The sequence below is a fragment of the Aricia agestis genome, chromosome 3 (genome assembly GCF_905147365.1).
Source record: "Aricia agestis chromosome 3, ilAriAges1.1, whole genome shotgun sequence".
Lineage (NCBI taxonomy): Eukaryota > Metazoa > Arthropoda > Insecta > Lepidoptera > Lycaenidae > Aricia > Aricia agestis.
Window position 1 is genome coordinate 17,553,798 of NC_056408.1, and position 10,619 is coordinate 17,564,416.

Genomic DNA, 10,619 nt, shown 5'->3' on the forward strand with positions numbered 1-10,619 from the left:
TTTAACATGCTTCTTTCCATGCCTCGTTGGTATGTAATAATTTTTCTCTTTACTTTAGCTGTGTATTTCCATGTCTGGCAACCGTAAGTTAGACACGGTAGCAGGCAGCTCGTCATGGTTTTTGTTTTAATGCTAACTGGTAAGTTACTTTTGAAAATCTCTTTGAGACTCCAGTATTTATTCCAGGTCAGTTGAATACGTCGCTCTATTTCTGAATAGTTGCTGTCTTTTCCGAAACTCATCTGTTTTCCTAAGTAAACATATTTATTTGTGTACTTGAGTGCTTCGTTGTCTATTTTTATTATTTTCTCCAAGCTATTAGTCATGATCATTGTTTTGGATAAATTCATCTCTAAGCCCACCTCTCTACCCACTACATTAAGAGATTCTATCATGCCCTGTAGTTCAGATACTGACTCAGATAGAAGAGCCAAGTCGTCGGCAAAGCGAAGGTGGCTTAGGTATTTTCCGTCTATATAGAGTCCTGCAGTTTTCCAATCCAATTTTCTTATGATCGATTCTAGGATGGATATGAACAATTTAGGAGAGATCGGATCGCCTTGTCTTACGCCGCGCTTTATGGGGAAGTTCTGACCGACTCTGTCCAGTTTTACTCTGCCAATGTTGTTGTCATATAAACTTTTTATAACATTTATGTATCCTACCTCTACTCCTTGCTCTATCAGCGCTTTCCAGATACTTCTATGTGAAACTGTGTCAAAAGCTTTTTTGTAGTCAATAAAAGCTACATATAGAGTTCTCTGTCTCTCTTGGTATTTTTCAATTATTTGCTCCAGGGTGTGTATGTGGTCGATAGTAGAAAAACTCTTTCTAAAACCTGCCTGTTCCACCGGTTGTTCACTTTCAAGGGTAGCGCTTATTCTTTGGTTGAGTAGAGAAGAGAACAGCTTGTATAAGCAAGGGAGTAGGCTTATAGGTCGATAGTTTGCTATGTCGTAGGGGTCTCCTTTTTTATAGATAAGAATTATATTTGATACCGACCATTGTGATGGAATTTGAGAACTCTCCAAAATTCTGTTGAAAAGGTTAGTGAGGGGTAGAGCAAGTACCGATTTGGCCGTTTTTATTGCTATGTTGGTTATATTATCCGAGCCTGGGCATTTGTCCGATTTTAATTTCTCTATCGCTTGAACAGTCTCTGTTATATGAAATGGTGTGATTTCTTTAGAATACGCGCTAGACCAGTCAATGTCGTCCGCATCGTAGATAACGCGTTCTTGGGCGCTGTAGAGTTCTTTGTAGAAGTCTGTTGCAATTTTAATAACATCTCTGCGACTGTTTAGCACTCTACCCCGCTTTTCAGTCCGTCTATCCAATTTTTACTAGTTTTCAGCTCTTTAAAGGCTTTCCTAGAGCTTCCTGTCTGGGAGAGGTGTTTCTTGATATTTTCCAGTCTGTACTTTGTGTAGTCGTATTTAATTCGTTTGCTAACTAGTTTGTATAGTGCTGTAAGCTCATTTTTCATTGATCTTGTCTTATGTTTAGTATTTTGAAGTATGTGCCTTCTTTCCATGAGCGCTAGAGTATTATCTGATAGTATTTTGTGTATTTTATGTTTATTTTCTTAGCGGACTGGAGGCTTTGAGTGATAGCATTTTGTATGAGGTCATAACACGTTTGAATAGGGATATTTTCTTGTTGATCTAGTGAGTTTTTTAAGTAGGTTTTAATACACTCTTTGTATTCTGTTATCCCCTGCAAGGTATTTAATGTAGAGTTCTGAGTGTTATTAAAACTAGAGCGGCTCTTTTTTTGTTGAGATAGAATTATGGTTGCTCTAACAGGCCTGTGATCCGATGAATAATTTAGGTTTAGTACTTCAGAGTTTTGAACGATGCTAGGTTTGTTTGTCAGGATATAATCGATTTCGTTTTTATATTTTCCGTCTGGTGAGCGCCATGTCCACCTCTGTTTTGGTTTTTTTATAAAATATGTATTGATAATTGCCATTTTGTTCTCGAGAGCAAAGTTTACCAGTCTTTGGCCTCTTGGATTTCTTTCTCCGTAACCATTTGGCTTCATTATTAAATATTCGTCGACTCTAAGTTTACCTATTTTTGCGTTAAAGTCGCCCATGATTATTAAAGTGTTATATGAGATTTCCATACCAATACAAAAATATGGATTCAAAATATACTTGATGGAAACTCCTTGGCATGGTTTTGTCAGTCTCTAGGGGCTTATTGCTCTCCTGGAACCTATTTACTGATTGCATTGTCCTAATATTGTCGCTTTTTGTTATGTTGTAACGACAAACAAAAACCTTTAAGTGTTTTTAGTAAGTTAGACTGAAAATAATGACTTTAAATTGCACAGAAGACTGGGTGTCATACCGCAGCAGGACACAATAAATATTTTTTTGTGAAAATACTGTATGCAGCCAAACATCGATCAGTATAAATTATTACTATTAATTTGACAATCAGCAATAAAAATATCTCATTCGAATAATTTTTTTAGTTTATGAAACGAAATAAAGATTTGTGGACTTATCATTGATTTTTTGTGACTGTAGATACCTGTGTGGCGGTACCCACAATTCGCCTAACATTCCTGCATCGCACTATCGAAGTTTTCTAAGCGCGTCGGTATATATACGACAGCTGAAATGTGTCACGTGGGCTTCGACCTGACCGAACATACCACCTCGCTCGGTCGGAAGATCTTCCTTTGTGGCCTCCACGCACATATTCCACATTGGTGACCCTCGACAGAACACGCCTCCTTCATCATCATCACTCCCTGCCCCTCCGCATCGCGCCAGCCAGCATCGCCTCATCGGGTACATCGTCCACTAGCCGCAATGTACCGCGGCCTGGGCGACTCCGCATCGGCATCAACGGGCTTCCTCACTACACCGACCGGTCAGCAAGCAGAGCACATCTCTCCTGGTCAGCACGTAGCATCGGCCCCGCACGGCAGCTTATCCGACTCACTGGATCCCGTGCAGCAGCTTACAGTTCTGACTCACTGGGACTCACTGCAACAGTTCCGACTCACTGGAACTCACCGGCACTGGCGACTCAGGTGACAAGACTTCAAGATTCGACCTCCGGTCTTCGGGGGGGAGTGATGTGGCGGTACCCACAATTCGCCTAACATTCCGGTCGGTATATATACGACAGCTGAAATGTATTACGTGGGCTTCGGCCTGACCGAACATACCACCTCGCTCGGTCGGAAGATCTTCCTTTGTGGCTTCCACGCACATATTCCACACCTGTGATTGTTTTATAAACGATTAAATTCGGAAAAGTGTTTTAATAATATGTTTTATTAAATATTAAAAAATAAACTATCATTGTTCCATACACTGTCTTCAAAAATTCCTGACAGGTTTTTAGATATTCCAAAAATACAAATATCCCGAAGACTTTGTTGATGGGTGTATTTTATCACCAACGGTCCATACTTAAGTTTCAACGTTTTGTCACCTAGTGGCTGACTTGCCCATCATCAAAAGTCTACAGTACTTTCAGCAGACTTAGAAGTTAGAACCCTTTGAAGCTGTGTTTATTTTGTAAGCCTTTGATCACTTAATAAACAAAACTGTAGTCAATCACTGAATGTTGATTGAAAACCATTAAATAAGTTTAACAAGACTTGGCTTCTATGAAATTTTAAAACTTTTTGCGAAGGATAGATTGTTCGAAGAGACTTGGCTTTTTTACATTGAATAGGTTTTTTAAAATATCTTTATTGTCTTTAATGCTCCTAAAACGAAACTTTTCCTTAAAAATATTATATTTTGTTTAATTATGACCAATATAAATAATTAAACCTATACAATATGTTATAAAAATAAATAATTTGTATGTTAGTTTGTTATAAATACCATTAAATCAGGTCTGGCCTTTAATAATTATCAAAAAAACGAAAAACCCGAAAAGCTCGAAAAACCCGGGTTCCATTTTTGAAACCCGGGTTTTTTCATGATCCCCAAAACCCGGGTTTTCATGGGTTTTCGGGTTTCGGGAAAACCCGGTCTCGATGCCCTACCAACAATACCTCAGTAGCCACCCCAGGCATCCTGAGGATGCGTACCTAAGTGCATTTCCCTTATAAAAAAAATAAAAAAGTATTAAGATTGCGCCTATATCAGTATCTACTGTCCACTCTCAAATCTCGTGACCTAAAGAGGCTGACCGCCTTTGAGGAGGACCGCGCTTAGTATGAGGTATCATAATACGACCAAATCACGTAGATCCGCCGCGCCTAGCCTGCCTATGAATCAGTTCCTCCGATAATACAGAACCCTTGTCGATAGCTAATAGCGTACACGATAATGTTTTAAAAAACAAAATGGTTTCACCTACACGGGTGCTCGTGAGGAACCCAACGAGTTGTTTTTAATAGAAGATAGGTGATATCACTTAACTTTTCAAACATCGATCGAGTTAGTAAAGTTTTCTAATAAAAATGCTAAACTGGAAGCGCCCCACGTTTCGCGGCAACTTGAAACTGTTAATAATTTTACAAAATATGTAAGTATTAAAATGTATTGATCAGTATTAGAAAATAGTAGTAGGATCAGTAGTAGAGTCCTCTACGGACTTTTTACTCTTAGTTTCGCTAAAACTGTTTTAAAAAAAATCTAATATACCTACTTACTAGCACTTTTTATCGACCAAACGTTAACTAATAAAAAACCCTGTTGTAGACAAGTATAGACCTCCAATCGAATAGGTACTTATATAATAGTTAATATACAAACTTAACAATATTTTTACCAAATAATACATTCATAATAATATTATGTAAACCAACCAACCAACCCAAAACGCAACGTTTATCTACGTCTATAAAAACGTAATAGTCATGTTATAGCATATTCTATTTTTGAAACGGGCTTAATATTTTTATTTATAAAATCTTTATCACTAGGAATATGTACCATGAGCACTAGAGAAACAGCGGATTCCGGATTATTTGATCGGGTTATGTATAGGTCAAGTCAATGGTAACCGTGCGTGCGCTGCAGCGCTGCACTTAGCCCATAAAGTTAATAGGTAAGTATATTATTATTAACTTTATGACTTATCCCGACCAAATTGAGTAGTCTATTTATCTTAATTTCCTGGTAGGTAGGTACCTGTATAATTTTGAAAATGTCTTGTTTGAAATAGTGAAAGTTAATTATCAAAAAATAGCTCTTTTGAAAATACCTTGCTTTCGGAAACAAAAATATATTTAAAATTAATTTTTTTTAACCAGCTTTCAAAAAAGGAGTAGGTTCTTGTGGGATATACAGCATACTCGATCTGCATAGTATTTGCATAGATTTAACGACAATTTTAAATGTTGCATTTAAACAATGCATGTTGACTTTTCCACAAGATAATACAATATAATTATCATGTATCATGTGCCATTGCTCGTAACAGTCGAAGTCCTATATCTTCTCGAGTGCCTCTATAGTTAGTCAATAAGAAGGATATGCAAATAAATAATACTGAGTGCTGAAAGTGGTAAAGTAACACCGCTAAATAAATATTTTAAACGCGTCGTCACCCACGCCAGCGGGTAAACTTTGGTTTTATATAAAAGGGGTTGATACTCCTCCACCATCATTCCCGCCTCGGCCGCCATCTTGCAACTGTCAAAAGCGTTTTGTTGTTGCACTGAAAATGTTAAAAATCACCGCAATCGTATCCCTCATGCTTATTGGTAAGTATTTAAAAAATATATAAAAATAGGTGCTACCTTTATCAATAAAATTAAAATCAAAGAAAAGAGTTTGAATGATTTTATTAGAAAGGGGGGGTGGGGTGCTTTTGTCAAAAGAGTTGTTTAGAAGTAAATTATTTATTAAATATTGTCACCGTCTATAATTTTAAGCTCACATTTCGAAATATACCGAATGCCTTAAAAGCATTCGGTATATTTATAGGTTCGGTACATTCGGTAGGCAAAATTTGCCTTTTACTTACATATTATCCCTCATACTAATAAAGGTATTTCCGCAGCGTGCCTGGGTCTGATGTCTTTTTCTGTCATGTGAATATTCCGATTTGCCAGACAGAGATAAGCAGACCTTGTTTATTTGCTGTGTAAATATTTTAATGCGTGTGGGAACTGAGCAACGTTATGAGGTGTAATGTAACTTATTACACAGCGAGCATTCGTGTAGTTAGTACCCGAAACACGGCGTAACACGAAGCACTCCTGTGTAATAAGTTACATTACACCTCGTAACGTTGGTCAGTACCCACCTTAAGAGGGTATGTTTATTTCTTTTGTGCTAGCGACATGGTCGCAGGCCGAGTCTAGGCGGAGTAAAAAAGATGCAGTCCCAAGAGATGATTTTGATCCAGGTACTAATTTTTTTGTAGGAGTTGGTTGGACATCACGCATGATTTTTCTCTATATTACTACAGTTAAAATACATTAATTATTCCTTACCATTTCTCTATCTCGCAATCTTTTCAAAAATATCTACGGGGACGGACAGGCGTGGTTTAACAGTGATCTAAATTCTAACCCTAAAATTTTTGATGATGATAATTTTAGGCACGTATAATAAAAACCTGCAATCATTGCCTACATTTTGATGGGACTTTGGACCGTGCCTGTCTAAGGGCTCCCACACACAACTGCGAATTCATATCGCATCGCAAATATCTGCGACAAAATTCATAATAAAAATTACATTACGATGCGACGCGAATTCGCAGTTTTGTGCGGGAGCCCTTAATAGTAAATTTTAGACCATACTATCTCTTGACATGCTATTAAAATGTACAATTTCCAGGAAGCACCATGTGGGCGGCGAGTCTGTCGTGCGACTCGTGCGGCAGCGAGTGTGCGTCGGCGTGCGGCACGCGCCACTTCCGATCCTGCTGCTTCAACTACCTGAGGAAGAAACGAGGCCCAGACAACATCAAGGTAGGGTAAAGCCGGTCGCTGAAACCTCCACACCACGTGACAGATATATGGAGTGAGGAGTTCTTAATTAATAAAATGTTTTTATATATAAAGTGGTGTAACAGAAAGCTAAAAGATTACTTTATGGTGCGTATGAGACCCTTATAAAATATAGAGTTCACTGTAAAGGTAGCAGCACTGAAAGAGGTAGTAGTACGGGTTCCCTAGAACAATTTCTATTTGTAGGACAATGTTACTCTTAAATTATATAACTCTATCAATATACAAATAATCGGCTAAGTGCGAATCAAACTCGCGCACGAAGGGTTCCACCATCAAATCGAAATATTAAATCCTTTCTATCTCTGTTAGCTACACTTTCGAGATTTTTCGCAGAGGAAATTTTTGTTCGTCTTCTCAAAATGAATTTATTCACGAAAAATTAGCTTGATAGTAATAAAAAAATAATTCTATGAAACCTGTGCTGTAGTTTTTTTTTTAATTATTGTTGTATTAGATTTTAAAAAATGTATGATGACTAGTCCAATAAAAACACGTTTGTTAAAACTTAGAAGTTAGAAGTAATGTTTTTTGCAGCCTTGGCATCAAAACCCCTACGAGCTCAGATCGGAGGGCTATCAGCGACCGCGCCCTGCGTTCTCGATCGAGGACGTGAACGACTGGAACAACGTACCCAACGACTACAAAATGTACCCGTTTGAGGACACGGTGGAAAACAGACTTCAAGCCATGTATGATATGTAAATAGTTTAATATTTAAAGGCTGCAATACCGTATATGTAAATAGTTTAATATTTAAAGGCTGCAATACCGTATGCATATAAGTAGATAATATGCGTATATTGTTAACACATGCCCCTACTAACAAGAAATATACGTGGGAGAGCCATGCTTCGGCATGAATGGGCCGACTCGACCGGAGAAATACCACGTTCTCACAGAAAACCAGCGTGTGTGTTTCGCCGAGTGAGTGAGTTTACCGGAGGCCCAATCCCCTACCCTTTTCCCTTCCCTACCCTCCCCTATTCCCTTCCCTTCCCATCCCTACCCTCCCCTATTAACCTATTCCCTCTTAAAAGGCCGGCAACGCATCTGCAGCTCTTCTGATGCTGCGAGTGTCCATGGGCGACGGAAGTTGCTTTGAAGAAATTGAAGAATACATTTTGTTTCATGTGACTGTCAATTATTTTTCCATTGTGGCGTCATTTTGAAAATTGCGTGTCTTCATTTGCCATGGATTTAACGCGTGAACATTTTCGTGCAATGATTTACTACGATTTTCGGCGTGGGCTAAATCAACAACAGTGCTTTATTCAACTCACCGCAACTTTTGGAGATGAAGCACCATCAAAAACCACTGTTTATCACTGGTACAGTGAGTTTAATCGTGGGCGGTCTATGCTCACGGATGAAAATAAGGAAGGTCGCCCAAAAACAGCTGTTGTCCCACAAAATATAGATGCTGTGCGGGAACTAATAATGCGTGATCGTCATGTTACATATCGCGAGATAGAGGCGTCCTTAGGCATAAGTATGACGAGCATACATAAGATATTACACGAACATTTGGCTGTAAAAAAAATATGTTCGCGTTGGATTCCGCACAACTTGACAATCGATCAAAAACGGGCTCGTGTCGATTGGTGCAAAAAAATGATAAAAAAATACAACCGTGGTACGTCAAAAGCCGTTTATAATATCTACACAGGTGATGAATCTTGGATCTATGCATATGACCCCGAAACTAAACAACAGTCAACGGTGTGGGTGTTCCAAGATGAGCCGAAACCAACAAAAGTTACTCGTGCAAAAAGTACTTTGAAGAATGGTCGCCTGTTTTTTTGGAATTAATGGACATGTGGCTACAGTGCCATTAGAGAATCGTAAAACGGTTAATTCTGAATGGTATACGACCATTTGTTTACCAGAAGTCTTTGAAGAAATAAGAAAGGACAACCGACAACGCAGAATCATATTACATCACGACAATGCTAGCTGTCACACCTCAGCTGAAACAACTCAGTTTTTGGAGGGTCAAAAGATCGAATTGACTGGTCATCCGCCGTACAGCCCTGATTTGGCACCTAACGATTTCTTTTTATTTCCATACGCGAAGAACAAATTACGTGGTCAACGTTTTTCGAGCCGCGAAGAGGCTGTTGATGCGTTCAAAATGCACGTTTTGGAGATACCTCAATCAGAATGGAAAAAGTGCTATGAAAATTGGTTCCAGCGTATGCAAAAGTGTGTCGATCATCAACGCGAATATTTTGAAAAGCAATAAAACCATATTAAATGATATATGTTTGTTTCTTTTTTTAATTCCGGATACATAAATAGCAGCCCTCGTACCACCTTATAGCGCGCGATGTCAACAAAATTGATGTCAAAAGCTTTTATAAAAAAAACCCTGGTACCCCTTACATCAAAATAGCTGTGCAGTGTGCACATAATAATATTTCAATTTTTTTAATTAAACTTTATATTTTACACCAAATTTTTAAGCTTATTTAGCCTCGCAATTACACAACTTTACCCATAAACTATTTATCATTGATAGATTTAAGGTTATGTCACTGGCTCACTGCATAGATAAAGTACTGATTTATTAAATAACGTAAATAAGAAATAATAATCGAAAAAAATCAAAAACTAAATGTAAGATAATACCACCTCTTATAGAAAGACTTTCGGGCAAGCGTTAGCGCGATGTAGGAGACGCATGGCGCCATCTATTATGGATTTTTGGAACTAACGTAATTTGAACAAATTTACGCATTTCACCCCCTTACAACGCTTTTTTCCAGTAAAAAAGTAGCCTATGTCCTTTCTCAGGCTTTAGACTATCTGTATACAAAATTTCATTACAATCGCTTCGGTAGTCTTGGCGTGAAAGCGAGACAGACAGATACTTTCGCATTTATAATATTAGTATAGATAATAGCTTCCACTTACCAGGGTTTTAAAAAGTTTTTAAATTTGACACAAATTATGTTGACACCGCGCGCTAAAAACTAAAGTCCACGCGGACGAAGTCGCGGGCAACAGCTAGTTATGAATAAAAACAATATATAATAAAGTAGGTATGATTAGTTCTGTTACAAATTACAATGAAGTAAAAAATTAATCGCCATCTGTTTTCATATATTAGAATTAAAATGTTGATTGCATTGATATATTTTCTGGATGGAATAATATAGGCCAACACGGTACACTCGAACTCCTTTATTCTAGAGCGCCTTCTGTTGTCAACTTGTCACATATATTAGAAATGCAGTAGGAGTTCTATAAGATAAGATAGATTGATTATTATTATACCAAGTGATAATATTATTAAACATAATATTCTAACGTATTAAAAACTATAAACAAAAACATAGTATGATTAGTTCTATGTTACAATGAAGTAAAAAATAAAACGCCACCTGTTGTCATATATTAGAACTAAAATGTTCATTGCATCGATATATTTATGGATTTTTTATAATATTATACATAAAATATATTTAAGATTTTTGAAATATTATTATGATACATATTATATAATATTTAATACACATCCAAGACCCAGGAACATTGAAAACTTTTTGTTCCGCCTGCGGGACGCGAACCCAGGACCCCCGGGATGAGGCGCGTGAAGAACTACAGTCTACAATGCGAATTAATTTTCATCGATATTTTCATGGAAATAAGATATTTTCCCACATCAAAAT

At 37.6% G+C, this 10,619-nt stretch overlaps 1 protein-coding gene across 2 annotated transcripts; it reads left to right on the top strand.

Annotated features, from left to right (window-relative positions):
• The first annotated feature begins 5,609 nt into the window (after positions 1 to 5,609).
• LOC121725588 lies at positions 5,610 to 7,671 on the top strand. 2 transcript variants are annotated; one of them, XM_042112612.1, is made up of 4 exons: positions 5,610 to 5,688; positions 6,267 to 6,335; positions 6,773 to 6,906; positions 7,483 to 7,671. In XM_042112612.1, exons 1-4 carry the CDS (start codon positions 5,649 to 5,651, stop codon positions 7,648 to 7,650), a joined length of 411 nt encoding a protein of 136 aa, XP_041968546.1. In that variant the 5' UTR covers positions 5,610 to 5,648; the 3' UTR covers positions 7,651 to 7,671. The 2 variants fall into 2 exon arrangements, with proteins under 2 accessions (XP_041968546.1, XP_041968547.1); XM_042112613.1 differs by lacking the exon at positions 6,267 to 6,335.
• The last annotated feature ends 2,948 nt before the right edge of the window (positions 7,672 to 10,619 follow it).